The following is a 19,136-nucleotide window of genomic DNA, read 5'->3' on the forward strand; positions in this document are numbered from 1 at the left end:
GCTAGGCTGATGCCCACCTCCCGCTGATTCAGTGGGAGCCTTTTTGCATGCTTGCTGCTGTGCTGGCAGTGCGTGTATGTCTCATCAACACTGTGGCTTTAATTAAATGTTCACACTGAATATTGACAAGGCTCCTCTCATTCTCTCTTGCAGCTCAATTGGTAATGCGATTTAAGCCCTCCAATATCGATCCTCCCACAATCCCTCTCACTCAATACCTATACAGTCATAAGCACAAAAATCGACACATTCGCTCATGTGTGTTCATAGGAACATGTGCTCAGGTCACATTATACACACTTGTAGAGATACATCAAGTCATTAACTGACCGTATTTAATGTGTGATGTTTTGATGCAGGTTTCCACCAGAGTAGAGCTAACAATGAGTAGCTTCCTAGCATACCACCGTAGCTCCCTTCTGGCTCTGCATGTATTCATGAGCTAAATTTAGCCGGCATTATTATGTTAGCTCCCTCCTCTCCTCTCTGCCAGAAGTGGGTTACTGTGCTTCTCTCTCCAGTATGTGTGTGTAAGTACTGTATGTGCATGTGGAATCACTACACACTGCTGATGATGCAGAGAGGCAGACAATGTGCGGAGTGCATCATGTGCACATTCAGTCTGTGTGTGTGTGTGTGTGTGTGTGTGTGTGTGTGTGTGTGTGTGTGTGTGTGTGCGTGCATTGAGATCGTGGAATGTGCTCACACTAACAAACTAATGATGGATTGTTGCCAGCCACCATGGTGAGAGAGGGCATTGGTTTGATGGGAAGTGAAAGGATGTTGGTATACAGGGTTAGACTTTGGTATGGTGTGCCCCCCTCTGGTCACTTTGGTCATTGCATTATTTCTGTCATGCGCACATGACACTACCACAGCCTGCATGTTTAACTCATTCTACTATATTGTTTATGTGTTATTGTTGTATTTGATGCAAAAACATCATAAACCTTCATTGGCATTCTTTATAGAACTGAAGGTCAACTTGTTCCCTTTGCTGTTATAAATGTATTGAAGATGTCCCTTCTGTGTTTTCAGGTTCTACATAGAGAGTATATCCTACCTGAAGGACAATGCCACTATTGAGCTGTTTTTCCTTAATGCCAAATCCATCATCTACAAGGTAAACTAATTCTTTTGATGCCATTATGTATAGTCCTTATTCTGTTGACTTGTTATAATGGAGGGATGTTTTTATTCTAAAGGGCTTACAACAATGGGTGGTATGAATAATGTGTAATTTTGTATATGAAACCAGAAAAACCCCAAAACATGGAGTTGTTTTGTGAGTACATTTCATGTTAGAATTATGTGGAGTAATTAGGTTGTTGGAAGCATGCCACTTCATTAGCACATTTTTATTTTTTCTAAATGAAGAGGCCTGCCTGGACTTCGCTGCTCCACATTGATTTGGTGAAGCAGAAAATGTGAACCATTGGCATCAGCTGTTACCCACCATGTTATGTGCTGCACCACATTCCAGCATCTAAGGAATAATTTGACACATTTGCTGCCATCTGTCAGTGTTGACGCACATTTATTTCACGTGTTTGTAGTTTTTTGCAATTGTTTAAACACAAGTTCTGAAACTAGGTCCCTCGTTGTCACAACTCTAAACACAAAGACATGAACATTCACTTAACATCTACTTCACATCTCTTAACATCAAAACTACAACACTAACACAAAAAACTGATAAACACAGACACTAAAAATGCGAACAAGTATAAAACACTATTATCTAAAAGGCATTTTTTATTCGTAGCATGTTGTATATATAGCTCATGGACACAAATGCAATGGGGAAAAAAACAATTGTGTTTATTTTCAATACTCATACTGATAACAGTATCACACACAATTACTTTAACTGAAGAAGACATGAACATAACTACTGTAAACCAAATACAGTATATTGCAATTGAAGTCCTTTAAGTCTCTCCACAATTGGCCTCCATTGTTGTGCACACCAAAGAGTACAACTGAATCATATTTATATATTTCAAGATTGATGCTTCTAATGTTGATAACTGTGTGTAGTTTTTAGCAAAAAGTGTGTTTTAGAATTTCAAACTTAGTGTAAAGCACAAGTATTCGTTTTTGTGACTTGGCAATTGCAAAAAAAAACACTGTAAATAAACATTGACAGCAAGTCGCTCAGAAAGAAAGTACAACTATATATACTGTACTTTGTATATTTGGTGATTTACTTTAAACATTTCATTTAGAAAAGGCCATTTTGGTGTTTTCTTGGAGTGATGGGAGAGTTATATTCAGTTAGCTGGTTTACTTTCTCTTATCATTAATCTACCTGCTAATCCTGTGCATGCACAGCATATATATATATATATATATATATATATATATATATATATATATATATATATATATATATATGTACTGTAACTTGGTTAGTGTTCATAACATGCAGTGACACCAGTGTACAGTAGTTATTAGACATGACCAGAAGAGGGCGTATGTGGCCTAAAGGAAAATAATGGGCCAGACAAAGCCCAAGAGAAAACTGTGATAATGTCATAAGACATAATATTCTATGCGCTGACAGTTAAATACAGTGTATTGTCATTCTCACCTGTAATGTTTGAAGTTTTTTTATGGTATATTACTTCAAACATATAGTATAGTGCATTATACACAGGTTCCTTTGATGCAAGGGGTATAAATGCTGCCTTCCTTGTCTGATGTTGTCAAATAGTAAAGCAAACCTAATTTCATTTGACAGGTTGTCAAGTTTAAGCCTAGTTGTTCCATTTGCAGGGACCTGTCACACTGTAGTGTCCATTAGGAGGACAGTGAGACTTGAACGGCAGTGACTATGAAAACAAGCAGTCAGAAGCTCCCACAAACAGAAGCTTTTTCATTCAGTCCCAGCAGAAGCTCTGTTACAATGTCCTTGACGGAGATATCTGATCCCTCTCTGCTCATTTATCACATGTCCCCCCCCCCCGATAAGAATCAGAATCAGCTTAACACCAATGATCTCTCTACCAGCTCTGCTGACGACACCATGGAGGCAGAGGGGCAAAAAAAAGAAATATAATCGCATTTTTAGAGAACATGTTGCAAGTACTCAGAAGTTAAAATGAAGTAGATCAGAGTAAATGTTGACCTTCTGCTGTCAGTGTTTGTATAAGTAGTGAGAAACATTCTCATACAGTACGATGACACACACTATGGGATGATTCTTAGCCACGCTGGGTGGTACACTCAGGGTGGGTTTGTGTCTAGTGTTTCATCCTGGCTGTCTGATCTCCCAACCAATTAATTGTAAAGGGAACATTCCTGGCATACTTGACCCACTACTCACTGCCCACTAGCCCTTATCCTTCTCCCCCTCATCGCACACATAGCATGTCATGCATATGTACACGCACACGGTTGATGATCACATGCACTTAGACCGAAAAAAACCAAAAAACATCACTGATAATCATTCAGTTAAAGATTCTCCATTCCTTTACTTTTTCCCCAGAAATTTCCACATATCCTTAAAACAAATCAAATAAAACTAATACAATTAAAAGCAACTTTGGAAATGAAGTAATCAATAACCAGAGCATCCATGCCTCCCTTAAACGCCCCACCCACCTCCCTCAGGTGGCCACTAATTTCCGAGCTCCATCCAGATGAAGAGGTCATGAAATTAGAGAAGGGAGAGGGGATAGTAGAGGGGATGTGGTGGGGAGATGAAAGGATCTAGCAACCCATCTCATATAAATGGATGATGATCAGAGGCACGTCCACTTTTACTCCCAACATTAGCACAATGTGCGTTTTATTTATTTACTCGCTGCGAACAGTATGAGAATGTGTCATTCATGACCCCTGTCCTCTCGTTTCTCTATTTCCTGCAGGAGCTTATTGAAGTGGACAGTGACGTTGTCTTCGAACTGGCTGCCTTTATTCTACAAGTAAGATTAAGTGTGTTTGTGTGGGTGAGTGAGTGTGTGTCTGGATGTGGATGTCTGTCTAGATATTTGTTTTCCACCACTAGCACATGCAGCTTAACATCCTAGTTATTCTCGTAGTAGTTTGTTACTCTGCAATAAAAGTGTTCTTCTAAAATGTCTCCACAAGCTTTTGATTTTGATTGACTCATATTATCTAATGCAGTCATCTGCAATGACGTTTGGAGGTTTTAAACCCTAAAAAAACTCAACTTTCTTTGTTGGTAGCAAAATTCTGGGCTCCCAGCTAAATTCTTGGTGCAGTCAGTCAGTGCTAATGTATAACAGAGCAGAAGGGAAACTCTTATACTTCACAAATTATCCTCAACGCCAGCCCTTTCTCTCTCCTCTCCCTTTCTCAGAGTAGGTCAGTCCATTAACCGCGATGCTGCAAGGTCATGTTACACATAGACTGAGCGCAGTGGTTTGTCTCTGTGTGTGTGTGTGTGTGTGTGTGTGTGTGTGTGTGTGTGTGTGTGTGTGTGTGTGTGTGTGTGTGTGTGTGTGTGTGTGTGTGTGTGTGTGTGTGTGTGTGTGTGTCCTGTGTGCAGGTGCAGATGCACAGTATCAGGTATCTGCTCTGCAGGCCTTCAGAGGTTTAACTCCAGATGGAGGTTTCGTGTTTCTCTCTGATTCCAGCACAGCAGACCTGACTTCACATTCACTAATGCAAACAGAACATCAACACCCGTTTTACAATCACTGCTTGGTGCTCTCTTATCCATATATGTATTTCCTGTCTTCTCTAACTACTTTTCTTTTCCCCTTTCTGCTTCACAGGAGGCTAAAGGAGATTTCACCAGGTAAGCACATAAGTAACTAGTTATGATTAAATGTAATGTACATATCAGGGAGTATAGGTTGTAGCTGGGACCGTTCTTTACCTATTTCTTTATCCCATATTTTGTCTCAGTTTCTTCCCAAGTGACAGGGAGGGTTTGGTTGATACAATCTCGATTCAGAAGGGAGATAATAGAAGTGATATCAGTGGTCTGTTTGCTCCTGAGATGCATCACCAAAACACTCTTTGTTTTGAGCCTGATTTACTAGACTGTGCTGCCACTCATGAAGAAAGCATTGCAAAGGATTTCATGGCTTTGAACGTGTGTGTGTGTGTGTGTGTGTGTGTGTGTGTGTGTGTGTGTGTGTGTGTGTGTGTGTGTGTGTGTGTGTGTGTGTGTGTGTGTGTGTGTGTGTGAGTGTACAGTATGTGTTTATTGAAAGACATAGAGTCCTCTTTAGGACTGAATTTCTCCCAATTTAAGACAGTGCTCCTCATTGGAACATGAAAGATTTCCTTATATACAGCCAGAAAATGTAAAAAATTTAAAATTGACAAACTTTAGTTCAAACATATCAGAATAGGTTCCAGTGTTTAAACTCGCAATAGTTAAACTCTGTTTCTATGGAGCTTTCCAGTCATATGCAAGTTTCCCGTGAGCTACGTTCCACATGTGGCTCTTCAGTCGTACCTCTGTGTGACGTTGGCCTAAATGTATGCCATGCCTCATCCCCTCATCCCTTTGTTGAAGCACAGATAACAGACCACAGCTGCCACCACCTCTGACCTCATTTCCGCCGGTGAAAGGAGTAAATAAACACAATATCCTGCAGAGGGCCGGAATGTGACACACTCTGGAGACATTCCTTTCACCCTCCTCCCCCTTTCCTTACCCTATTTGTCCCACCCACACATACTCCCGTCTCTAAAAACTCTATAGACCCTACTACATACACTGCAGCCCTCCTATATATTACGTTTGGCTATAGCTGTCACTGCTTCTCCTTGAAAAATACACATTATGACTAATATTATTGGCTAATATACTTTACATATATATATATATATATATAAATAAATAAATATACTTTTAATTTTGTTTTTTTCCAAGAATTTCTTTGAATCTGTCTTCTTTAAAAAAATTACAGTTATTCAACAAATCTAGCAACAAGGGAATCTACATTGGAAAAATGTTGGCTTTTTGTATTTATTTCAAACTATTTAAAGCAAAATAAGATTTTCAGACTTATTATATGATTTATTGACTTGTGAAGATGAACATGTCACATTACCACATTGCACATGTTGTATTTGTTCAGATTGAACCCTTGTCTGCCCTTTCATCAAGAACAATGCCAATGTTGTGCATGCAACCACATGTACCTAATGAGTAGTTACTTGAATGGATATCAACCAATCCAGACACACAGCTGTGTTCACACATCGAAGAACAGGCGGGCTGGGTGAATGGGATCTCTTCCAGGGCTTTAGCTCATAGGTTGCCATGTTCCCAGGGCTTTCCCCAATCCTCCCAGGCCTTGGTGGAGGTTGGACGGAGGCTCGGGGATTAGAGTGAGGTATTAAGACCTCCTACTTCTCGGGGTCTGAAAACCCAATCTTGGGCCAAGTTTCTCTGGGTGGTTCCCTGTCTCATTTACTCTGCCTTTGTGGTTATCCTCCATCACATTTTATCACCTTTTATCTGTCCTCATTTATCTTGTGTGTTTGTGTCTGTGTTTGTTTCTCTCATTTCTCTCCTGTTTCAGACCCTGAGTGTCTCTGTAGCTGTTTTTAGATCGACAGAGTCCTGTCCCTGAAATAGAGAGCATTTGTGTTCCTTTTTTCTACAGTACAGTGCTATAGCCTAGTCAGTTTTTTACTGAAACGGTTAGGCCTACAGCTGAGAATGATTTTTCTTGCAGAAGGGGTGTTGACCATTTCTTGTGGTTTCTCCCTCACAGTAATGATGTAACCAGGTCTGACCTGAAAAAGCTGCCTGCTCTGCCCACCCAGGCCCTGAAGGAGCACCCATCTCTGGCCTACTGGTGAGACGCTAATCAGTTATTAAGAAAACCACCACAACACTCTAACAACCTGTTTTGTTTTCACATTACTAATATTTTTCCTTTTTCTCTTTATTTGCTGTCCTACAGTGAAGACCGGGTCATAGAGCATTACAAGAAGATCAATGGGCAGTCCAGAGGGCAAGCTATTGTAAAGTAAGTGTGTGTGTGTGTGTGTGTGTGTGTGTGTGTGTGTGTGTGTGTGTGTGTGTGTGTGTGTGTGTGTGTGTGTGTGTGTGTGTGTGTGTGTGTGTGTGTTTGATTCTCTTCACTGTATGAAAGGCTTTACAGTATAAACATGTAAACCTTACATGTGTGTCTTTCTGCTCCTCACAGTTATATGAGCATCGTAGAGTCTCTGCCCACATATGGAGTTCATTACTATGGTGTTAAGGTACAGTTTTACTACTCATGCTTTTCTCTTTTTCACACACACTCCACACACATTTATGTTGACTCTGGATCTGCACGCAGGGAATTTGGGATTTGGAGATATGATCGAGCTTAAAGCCATTTGTACTCTCCTTTTCTCTCTCCATCAAGCCCAAACACATGCACAATCTTTCCTGAGGTCTTTTTCTGTTTTGTGTTTCAGGACAAGCAGGGGATCCCATGGTGGTTGGGGCTGAGCTATAAAGGCATCTTTCAGTACGACCACCAGGACAAAGTCAAACCCAGGAAGGTGAGTTGATCCCTCTGCAACACAAACTAAACTGTTCTCTGCACAACCTTTAGTTACTCTTTCAGTGAGCTTGAAAACATCAGTTGCTATTATTTCCAAAAGTGCCAAAGGTTTTGGTTTACCACAGCCTTATTAAAACAATATTCTGCTTCTGCGTAGAATGCAGGGCTTACAACACGTCTTTTGATTTTAGCAACTTCTTCTCGCAACTCCTTTTTTGTAAAAGGAAATGTTTTCATGGCCCCCACTGTCTATTTTTTCCATTAAGTGAGTCAGGATATTGTGTTTGGGAAGAGCACTAACAATGCCATACAAAAACGACTGTCTGGAGACTTTCAGGCTTGGAATGTTTTGCATCCTGTGCTGCTTTTACTTCTATGAATGAGGTCCTCCTTCCAGTGGATGCAGCCAGTGGGTTGTCTGTGAAAGCCTTTCTTACCTCACCCCTGACCTCCAGTCGTCTTTACGGCCTTGGTCTCCTGCACTCAGCCTTGTCTTATAGGGTGTTAATGGGGTTAACAGCATCCCTGCATACTGTTTGACCACCAAGACACTCTCACACACTCATAAACACACACACACACACACACAATAAATAAACACACACACACACACACACACACACACACACACACACACACACACACAGAGGAATTGAACTGAACTCTGAACTCGCCATCCTGATGAATACTTCCTGTCTGAAACAGCTTTCCTGTTTGCCACTTACATTGTGCTCTGTGTGTGTATGTGTGTGTGTATCTTGATCGGTGCATTCCTCACCACTGAGCACCATCCCTGCCTCATTCCCCAGTACTCCAAATGTTGTAGCTGCTTCGGTGTTAAATAACCATGGAGATTGTGAAAAGCTGCAGTCCAATTCATCGACACAAACTCCAAAACATGCTGAGAAACCTCTGAAAAGTTCACAAGCAGTGAGTTTTTATTATACAGAGTTTATCGGCAGAAAGTAGAAAGCGAGGGATTTTAGATATTCAAGAGAGAGTTGAAGGGAATAAAGAGTTGATAGCATTCCCACACAAGAGACTTATCAAGCATTCAGCTGCCATAGCAACAGTCAGGGTGAGTCATTGGTCCGTTAAGCTTCAGACCTGACCCCCCTCACTGTCTTTCCCTCAATCTCCCTCTCTCCTTCTTTCTCCTTCACCCTTTACACGCACACATTTAAAAGCAGAGAAAGTAAGAAGTCCTCACCGTGCAAGTGGGATTGTAGTCTAAAGACCTTGACCCAAAAGAGATTTGTGGACTGCATGTCTTGTTAATGCAACATCACAAGACTGACTAAATCCCAATGAACACAGTAAGGTTTTTTCCACTAATAAGGCAGAGAAAAAGAGGGTGGGTGGTAATCCTTTCCAAAGTTGTTCAATGTTTCATAGGCAGAGACACATAGAGGTCACTAGGAGCTTTCCATATGTTATGGTATTAACGAGAGTCATAGCTAATTCAGCAAAGCCTATAGGAAGAGCAGTTGATTTAGTGAGTCACTTAGCCAGTCCAGTGCCAGTAACCACTGACTCACACTGGTTTTCAGTACTGTGACTCAGTGGGGTGGGAGCAGAACACTAATTATGAGACATTATGTGCCAATTACCTTCTTTTGTCACAGTAAAAAAGATCAACGTTTTCATCACCAGCCTTTTTTTTGTTCATTCATAAGCGACTTAAGTGACTTCCAGTTGTGCTGTAGAATAGGCCCGTGTACTCCAGGCAGTTGTGTTTAATTAGTAAGTCTTTTTACGAGGGAAGATCCCTGTTGTTTCTAAATGCAGACCATCCACCGCAGCCTCAACATTTATTTGGTTACGTTAACATACTTTCCCCCTGTGCCTACCGCGGCCACATGCAGACACACATACAGTTCACGCAGACAGGGGTTTACAACTGAACCACACATCGTACTAATGCCTCGTTAGTGTGTTCTGACTCATTTAGACAGAGATTATAGGGTCCGTGTGTTGACTGACTACCCGGTGGACAGATTTAAGGCTAACACAGGAAAGCTTCTGTCAACACTGTGGAGAAGCTGCCAGAAGATTCAATCAAACATAGCTATGGTTTAAATTAATGTCATCTCACATGCATTACACTGCATATAGATACATTTTTTCTGCAGTGGATTGAGATTACACACCTTCTGACTTTAGTTAAGCTTCTGTCTGTGTTTCATTTCAAGCAAATAGGCACAGCCTGTTCTGATTAGTTTTTCCATAAATGTCATCCCTGAAAAACACCCCAAACAAAACACAAACAACAGGAAGTGCCTCCAGAGTGTATCTGCATCGCCATGACAACTGGTGGATATAGTGTTGCACACCAGAGCCCCACCCATGAGTGAAACAATAGTCCTTGAGGCCTCATGTGCAGTTCTAGAAAAGAAAATTCGCATACGCTATTTAAACTTTCTATTCATCCTGTAATCTCCGGGGAGTCAAACAAACAGAAGAAAGACCTTTACACTCCATCAGATCTGACCTTTTCATTTATAATGGCTTTTAGCTCGGGTGCACAGACATTAATAAGACAGACGTGGGTCTGTGCACATGAACACCCAATTGTTTATGAATAATGACTAGTCCCTTCCTCTGCTTGTGCATGTTTGAGCCATTGTGTCTTTGTGACAAAGGGAGGATGATTTATAGCATATGCACGCATACATGCACCAGCCACACCCTAATAACAGAAGCAGCCAAAAGCTTTGACTGAGTTCCTAAGAACGAATCTGTCAGCATGTTTTTTTATCAGATACTCACGCTATTCACAGTCAGACATAAAAACTACAAAGGTTTCATTAATACAATGGGCTTATGTAGCTGGGCCACTTTCTGAAACAGCACACAATCACAACAAAAATGTCTATTTTTAAACTTGGAGTTGATTTGATTTCACCTTGTTGTAGATCATGTGACTAATGATTAGATACTCTAGATATATTTGAACACTATTTGCACACTCCAAAACTGCAGCAGCTTCTCTCTGAAGGAGAGAACAGCTTTAGTGGTCTCGTGCCTGAACACAATTACAAACACCTATCTTATCTCCACAGCTCTGGCCCATATGTAGCCAACACACACACACACACACACACACACACACACACACACACACACACACACACACACACACACACACACACACACACACACACACACACACACACACACTTGCATATCTACCCTGCCCGCTATATTTAGCACCATGCTACATTAGCACTTCACACTCCATTGAAGTGGTACGGTACAGCAACAGTTTGCTGAGCGCTGGTTTTCTTTCTTCATGCTTGTGCACACACATACACACACACACACACATACACACACACACACACACACCGAACATAAATGCATACATTAGGGTGTGTTTACATACTTTTTTCATCATAATTCTTCCCCTCCTCCCCTTTCCTCCCTCTCATCCCTCTGTCCATTGTTTTCCCAGGCTTTTAAAATTCCTGGACTGTGACCTGTTCCTCCCTTAGCTCCCTTTCTCCTCGATTCCTCCCTCATCCTGTCATAGCTGAGTCTTCCACCTCTTTTCTCCTGTTGGTCGGTCTTAAGTTTTACTTTCGTTACCGATGGTTGGTCGGTGTACATCAGAGGTTTGCCTGTGTGTGTGTGTGTGTGTGTTTGTATGTCAGCTCCAGCTGATAGATGCAGGCCCACTTGTGTTCTGAAATAGCCCACACTCTTCTCCTCTCTAACAAGAAACAGACTCTCTGAATGTGTGTATGTGCGTGTACACAGAGGTCTGACTAAACAAAGCAAGGGCACTTCAATTGCTGGGGCCACAGAAAGCTTCTTTCCCCCCTTCATCACTCCTCCCCTGACCCCTCGTTACACACACACACACACACACACACACACACACACACACACACACACACACACACACACACACACACACACCTCCCAACCACATAGCCCAGAGCAGGAAGCACAGTCCCTGAGGGAGGGAGGAGGGGTCAGGAGGGGGGGAGACATAAACGCCCCCTCCTTCTCCTAGCAAAGCTACAGGAGAGGAGGAAACTTAACTTTACACACTCTCTCTCTACCAACACACACACACACATGCACATGCCTACAGATGGTGAACACCCACCAACTCCTAACGTCCGGTTCCCCTGCGTCTGGGAGGATTTTAGATACACACATGCTGTGGAGTATGTCTGGGGGGAAACTTTCTCGCCCAGCTGGCTTTGGCTACATTTAAAGAGGAGCCGATGGTTCATAAAAAGGACGGAAAAGAGGAAAAAAAGAAAATCAGAGCAGAGGAAAGAAAGCCTCCTCCCTCTCACACTGTCTTTCTTCAGAGTGAGGTCATCCAATCGAAGGGATCTGCTGTGGATACGGCCGCCTGGTCTGGACCTGATCAGAGAGCCACGGACTAGGTCCTCTCCCTCCACCTCCTTTCTCTGTTCCCAACTCCTCCTCTTCGTCAGCTTCTTCCGTTTTTTTTTTTTTTTTTTTTTTTTTTTATCCCCTCCGTATCCATTGCATTTTCTCTCAAAACAAATTGGAACATACTCAGAAGAGAATAGAGGATTTGGCTGAAGGCTGTGTGGATTTAATGTGAAGCATGTTTTTGTGTGAGCAGCCCTGAAGAGTGTGTGTTTCTCCAAAACCTCAGGTGTTCCAATGGCGTCAGTTGGAGAACCTCTACTTCAGAGAGAAGAAGTTTTCAGTGGAAGTTCATGACCCAAGAAGGTAAATTTATAGCACAAATTTAAGCTGAGCAACTGAGTGTTAAATTGCATGATGCCAGTTCTACTTCAGTGATTAAATGTTATTGCTATTGAATTTTCTCCAGCTAATAGTTGGGAGTTATGGAATTTTCCCTCAGTTATGGACACCTTCCAGTAGCATTTACTGTAAATTACCACTGTGCCATATGTGAATTTGTTAGCATTCAAACTTCAGTGCTGAAAAGGAGAGATTGGAATCTAATTCAGTAATGGTTGCAGCATTTGTCTTGGCAATAGAGCAAGATATTGGGGATGTCCCGGTGGAGCCTGACACAGATTGATAGGCTGATTATTAACACACTTGTGCGGCTGCATGCATGCACAAACACATGTGCTCTTTCACACACACAAGCACACACACACACACACACACACACACACACACACACACACACACACACACACACACACACACACACACACACACACACACACACACACAGGGTAAACCCTTGATAGTTGACCACAGAAGGATAGATGGCTGTGCGATAGCTGTATTGCGGAGGAAGTGACCTCTCTTGTGTTGATTTAACATTTCTATATATGTGGAGTGTTATTCTACAGACAGAGGGAGGGAGGGAGTGAGAGAAAAAGAGACAGACAGGGTGAAACAGAGAGCAGTGGAGTTGTCTTCAAAGGAAGCTGTCATTAGGGCGAGCTGGTCGGTTGCTGAGCTGCAGATGTCTGTTTAAATAAGGACGAGTAAACAATTCGAACATCTTGTGTGGCTTTGCAAAAAAATATCTATCATCAGGTTTGCTCTCTCAAGCCTCTGACATTTCTTTCTGTCTTATAATAGCCGTTGTAGTAATTGTAGTATTTGTTGTGGGGTGGGAGTGTTTTCACTGTTATTATGTAGCCATCTTTCGTATTCAGTGTATATAAGGAGGCCTTGTGTCCGCTCTTACTGTAGGGCGTCGGTGACAAGAAGGACGTTTGGTCACAGTGGCATCGCTGTGCATACGTGGTACGCCTGTCCTGCCCTCATCAAGTCCATCTGGGCCATGGCCATCAGCCAACACCAGTTCTACCTGGACCGCAAGCAGAGCAAGGTCAGCGGGCCCACCACATACACACTCACACAGCAGACCACAGACATGATTACAGATGTACATGCGATACAGCAAACTCAGTAAGCATGGTCAGTAAGATTCTTTCAATGAAACTGTTCAATGATGTGCTTTGAAAAATCCTCTCCGTTCTTGTCTTTCCAGTCCAAGATCCATGCAGCGAGGAGTTTGAGTGAGATCGCTATCGACCTTACGGAAACAGGAACTCTGAAGACCTCCAAACTAGCGAACATGGGAAGCAAGGGCAAAATTATAAGTGGCAGCAGTGGCAGTCTGCTCTCGTCAGGTCAGTACATGGTCGGTGTGTGTGACTGCGCTTGAAAGAGAAGGAGAAAGAAACTCTGACAAACGGGGAGAGAGAAAGACTGATATGTGTGCAAATTAGTCTCCGTGTTTGAATGTGTGGTGGTGAGGGGGGAGTCTCGTTGACAACTGGAGAGACGGAAACAGCTGCTTCTGGAAAGAGGCCATTGATTCCCTGCTGAATATTCACCCACGCACACTGTACACACACACCCCACCCACTGTCTTTCTGTATGTATGGAACACCACAGCCACCCTCCATGTCTCACCGACTCATCCTCCACAGGCCCCGGCCCCTTCTAAATTTAGTGGGTGAGGGAATGAAAAGGGCAGCGTGTCAGTGTAAAATTTTGCAACGGCCTTTAAAAACAATCCTTAGGCGTGATGAACAAGTCATAAGTGCAACAGGAAGATTTGTACATTAACTAAATATCGAGCGAAAAGGAAAATGCCCTTTTAAAAATCCAGACAGCAATACAAATGAGTAATTAGGCAGAATACTGAAACTTGATTAGCCCAGCAATGCTTAGCTCTTATCATCATAAATGATGCTGCTTTGTTCTAGCAGCATCATCTATGATGATAAGAGCTAAGCATTGCTGGGTTTCATCTGTGAAAGAGTATGTAGAGTATACTGAATAAATTCATATTTCTGATTTAGAAGAACACTATATTCTAAAGAAAAATTGTCTTCCGCGCTTCCTGATCGGATCTGTACTTTTCTGTTTCCTCCTTTTCTCAGTGTAGATACATGTATCTCTCCCTAATCCCTTCCCTTTATCTCTTCAGCTATCCAGTCCTAGTCTCCTAATCTCCCCTTTCTCTTTGTCCCTCTCTAGTTCCACCCCCACCCCTTATGATACAAGGTGTCTCTGACTTATCTGTCTGTGTTTTGTCACTCCACTTATTGGTTGATTTCATGATCCACTTCTGACTGAAGGCCATCTCTGCCCAACAACATAAACATGTCACAGGAACTGTGATGCCAAATCCATCAGTCACAACTGTTTCAGTGGTCTGTTTTGTATTTGACCAAACAGTCACTGAGAGAGCTACAGAGGGAAACAGAATGTGTATGTGTGGGGATGTATGTGTTTTTTTTAACAAAGCATGTTGTAAACAAGACTGGCACCATCTCAGGGCCTTGGAGATTGTGCGTCACAGACTTTGTCCTAAACTGCCCCTTCCTTGAAACACTCAGGCTGGCACAAACACACCACTGAATCCCAGTTTCCTTATCGAAACGTTCCATTCACTTCCCCTGTAAACATCCTGTGAGGAAAGCAGGTTCAAGCACATTTTCTACCTCCACAATCCGCCTCAAAAGAAGTCCACACTTCTCCAAACACACACACACACACACATGTTCCAAACTCCTGTTTTCTCTGTACCATGCAGGCTCTCAGGAATCGGACAGCTCCCAGACAGCTAAGAAGGACATGCTGGCAGCACTGAGGGCTAGGCAGGAAGCTCTGGAGGAAACTCTAAAAAAGAGACTAGAGGAACTCAAAAGCATCTGCATCAGAGAGGCGGTATGAGAAAACCAAGATCTGGCAAATATTTTGAAAATCAGAATACTTTTTAGCTCTTCCTTTCTAATTTGTCCCCTGGTCGTCTTTCGTAGGAGCTGACAGGGAAGCTTCCTAAGGAATATCCTCTGGACCCGGGAGAGGAGCCTCCCACAGTCAGACGGAAGATCGGTACCGCCTTCAAACTGGACGAGCAGAAAATTCTTCCTAAGGGAGAGGTGAAGCTGCAACTACTTGTTCTCCACAGTAGCACTTTATCACACTTTCCGATCTCCCTGCTCCCCACACAGGCCAAATAAAAACAGAAGATCGTTTGGTAGTGTCAGTGTATGAAACCAAAACATATTACTGCAAGTACCTGTGCCAGGCACTGTGCTGCAGTAATTGGAATATTGAATGTAGCGCTTATTATTTAAGCGTGTTTATCTCCGCTTAAGCCAGCTGTAATGTTAATGAGCCATTTATGAGCAGTATGGGCATTATAGGTCAAAATTCTGTTTAAAAGCTCCTGAAGTTATACAGTGCAGATCAAGGGCTGTGCAGGATTAACTTCATTTAAAGCCAGATACTTAATACTTACATAATGGTTGGGACGATGATTAACATAATGTTAGATAACATTATCCACACTCAGTTGTTAAGTAAGCAAAGGAAACAGAGAAGACTGAAAAAGCCACAGTCTGAGACGTCTTGGACCTGCAGCTTTGTCTTTTTGTGCCACGGGTAGATTTTCCACAGCAGCAGAACTTCTAAAAATAGTCTGGCAGCATTCTCGCCACAGGAAGTGGTGATAGTAGGATTGTGTGCAGGCATGTGTGTGTGTGTGTGGGGGGGGGTGTTGCTGAGGTTGTATGCTTTGAAAAGAATCCAGGGACACAATATCACAAAACTGCCTTGCAAGCAGAAAGATGTCTCTTAATTTACACTAAACACCTTAAGCTCTTACACACACACACACACACACACAGCAGTGTGAAAGGACTGTTAGAGAGAAGGGTTGCTCAGAACTGAGGTATTCCAGTAGGATGTTGATGCAAGTGAATACATCATCGCTCTGTCTCTGGAGGAAAGTGAAATCAAGTGTTTGTTCTCACACATGTCAGTGCACCCAATAACTTTATTTGCTTGTCTATAATCACATTTGAACGTTTCTATTATACTATGCTATTTAATACTATACTACACCAAATATTGCACTATATGTACAGTAGATAAGACATTTTGCAGTGTAGTAAAGATGTATGCAATATGCAACACGTTTACAGCTTGACAGAGTATGTTTTACTTGGTTCACCTCTGGGTCTCTGCTGCATGAATCTCAGGAGACGTGCAGAGGAAGGGAGGATGGATTGATGGAGAGGTGTTATTATTGGGGGTCTGAGTGTCTCAATAGAGAATATACAGCGGTGAGAAAATGCGGAGCTGCACCACAGATAAATGAGTTCCGCAGTGTGTTTTCTCTGGCAAGGCTTTGTGTGTGTGTGTCAAACCAAAATAGGTTGCATGGGAGAGTTACAGTCTGAATATGTGTCTGCAAACTCAGCCTTGTTTTTTTTGGGATTGCGCAGAGATTTCGTTGCTAAAACTGGTTTGCGAATCCGATATCTTTGTACTCGTGTTACTCAAGAGTTTGCCCTCATGTTTGTGTGTGTGTGTGTGTGTGTGTGTGTGTGTGTGTGTGTATACTTATCCTAGGAGGAGGAACTGGAGCGTTTGGAGCGGGAGTTTGCCATTCAGTCCCAGATTACAGAGGCAGCCAGGCGTCTCGCCAGCGACCCTCACGTGAGCAGTAAGAAGCTGAAGAAACAGAGGAAGACTTCTTATCTGAACGCGTTGAAGAAGCTCCAAGAAATTGAGAACTCCATCAATGAGTACCGGGTCCGCTCTGGAAAGAAGCCCACGCAGAGAGCGTCGCTTATCATAGAGGGTACGCATATATATTTACAATTCACTACAGGGAAATCAGATTGTAGTATTGATTAGATTTGTAGTTGCCACGGCACACAGCAGTATTCTTCTCAACTACTATTTAGAGTAATAGCATAAAAGGGTTTTCAGTTTTAGATCTAGTTTTTGTACAATATCTAACCTCTAGTCTTTATTTCTCTGTCCTGTAGAGGCCAATATTGGTTCTGAAGACAGTTCGTTGTCTGACGCGCTGGTCTTGGATGATGGTGAGTCACTATTCTTCACATTAATCTGCAAGATTCAATAACTCCCTGATTTCTGGGCTTTTTTTCATGATTTTATGAAACGGTTAACTGATCTTTAATGCTCCATCGTAATCCAATGATTACTCTATTTCAGATGATCCACAAGTCACAGGTACCCCCAACTTCTCTCCAGTAGCATCGCCTCACAAGGGCCTACCTCCTCGGCCACCATCTCACAGTCGGCCCCCTCCACCTCAGTCCCTGGACGGCCTGCGACACCTGCACTATTCACGGCCTGACTACGATAAATCACCCATCAAACCCAAGATGTGGAGCGAATCGTCACTGGATGAGCCCTATGAAAAAGTCAAGAAACGCACCTCTCATCCCAGGTATGAGGGAGTTTATCTCAACTAGCTTTAGAATAGAGATTCAATTATTAACACGGGTGTGACACTGCCCAAAATGATTTACATCAAGTTTTAAACAATCACAAGTTTATTAGAGATATTGTTATTTGAGATATTTAGTCATTTAAAATCTACTGTGGGTTGACCACAAGTTTAGTAGAACACATACCTATGTGAAAGCAAAAATCATTATTTATAAATTGTGTGTATTTTCCTTACCTCTTTGTCAAGTCACAGGCGTTTCCCAAGCTCTGGCAGTGCAGAAGCAGGGGGTAGTAACTCTTTGCAGAGCAGCCCCATCAGGAGCCTCCCTCACTGGAACTCTCAGTCCAGCATGCCCTCAACCCCAGACCTGAAGACCAGGACCCCACACTACGTACATTCCACTAGGTCAGTCTTTAAACCTTCAGTTGTTTACTGCTTATTCAAGAACTTTATCTTGCTATAACAGATATAAAAATGCCTACTAAGCTCCCATCTCTGGGTCATGTTTGTACTCCAACTGGAGTATGGGGTTACAGGGCTTCAGGAAAAGAAGCCCTGTAACCCCAGAACAATCACCTGGTTCTTAATTATTCAGTTCACATTCACATGATTCTGTAGATCTGTTCCAGCTCAGCCCTTTTTTATGAAACTTGTTTGTGATGCTGCATCTCACAGGTCAGTGGACATCAGTCCCACACGTCTGCACAGTCTCGCTCAGCACTTTAGGAACCGCAGCTCAAGCCTTGAGTCCCAGGGCAAACTGTTGGTGCCCGATCCCGACGCACACCCGCACACCCTGGGCACACTGGGCAGCCCCGACTTCTTCCTGGTCCCAGGACGCAACTCCAATGGCTCTGACCCACTGGACGACTGCTCATCCTGCACCAGCCAAAGCAGCTCAGAGCATTACTACCCATCCGGCGGACCCCCCAGCAGCAACCCCAACTACTCCACTCTTGGAGAGGACTCACCCTCCAAAGCCAGGCAGAGACAGAGGCAAAGGCACAGGTAAGGATGCAGGGGAAGTGGCTCCCTTCACACAACTGTTTGGCAACATGTACAATATAAAAAGAAATGAAGAGAGTTTTAGTGACACTGCTGTATGTTTTGGTTCCTTTGTTCTCTCTCCAGGTCAGCAGGTCAGTTGGGTTCCTCTAACTCCGGCTCCATGCCAAACCTGGCAGCTAAGAATGGCTCTGGTGGGGGTTCGGGTGGAGTTGGGATGGGAGGGGGACACCACGGAGTCTACCTCCACAGCCAGAGCCAGCCCTCCTCCCAGTACCGCATCAAGGAGTACCCGCTATACGTGGAGGGCAGCCCGAACCCTGTGGTGGTGCGCAGCCTGGAGAGCGATCAGGAGGGCCACTACAGCGTCAAGGCCCAGTTCAAGACCTCCAGCTCCTACACGGCGGGGGGACTGTACAAGGAGGCCT

At 43.1% G+C, this 19,136-nt stretch overlaps 1 protein-coding gene across 1 annotated transcript in view; it reads left to right on the plus strand.

The window, feature by feature from the left end:
• frmd4a (FERM domain containing 4A) overlaps window positions 1-19,136 on the plus strand; it is a 58,231-nt gene that overhangs the window by 33,211 nt on the left and 5,884 nt on the right. The window contains 18 exon segments of the mRNA XM_054619774.1: window positions 1,039-1,123; window positions 3,876-3,932; window positions 4,749-4,771; window positions 6,711-6,794; window positions 6,903-6,968; window positions 7,149-7,206; window positions 7,408-7,494; window positions 12,139-12,215; window positions 13,167-13,305; window positions 13,468-13,609; window positions 15,025-15,158; window positions 15,251-15,373; window positions 16,851-17,082; window positions 17,273-17,329; window positions 17,463-17,700; window positions 17,950-18,108; window positions 18,379-18,711; window positions 18,835-19,136. Of these exon segments, the coding sequence (XP_054475749.1) occupies window positions 1,039-1,123; window positions 3,876-3,932; window positions 4,749-4,771; window positions 6,711-6,794; window positions 6,903-6,968; window positions 7,149-7,206; window positions 7,408-7,494; window positions 12,139-12,215; window positions 13,167-13,305; window positions 13,468-13,609; window positions 15,025-15,158; window positions 15,251-15,373; window positions 16,851-17,082; window positions 17,273-17,329; window positions 17,463-17,700; window positions 17,950-18,108; window positions 18,379-18,711; window positions 18,835-19,136 (2,396 nt within the window).

This window comes from Anoplopoma fimbria, chromosome 19 (genome assembly GCF_027596085.1).
Source record: "Anoplopoma fimbria isolate UVic2021 breed Golden Eagle Sablefish chromosome 19, Afim_UVic_2022, whole genome shotgun sequence".
Taxonomy (NCBI): Eukaryota; Metazoa; Chordata; class Actinopteri; order Perciformes; family Anoplopomatidae; genus Anoplopoma; species Anoplopoma fimbria.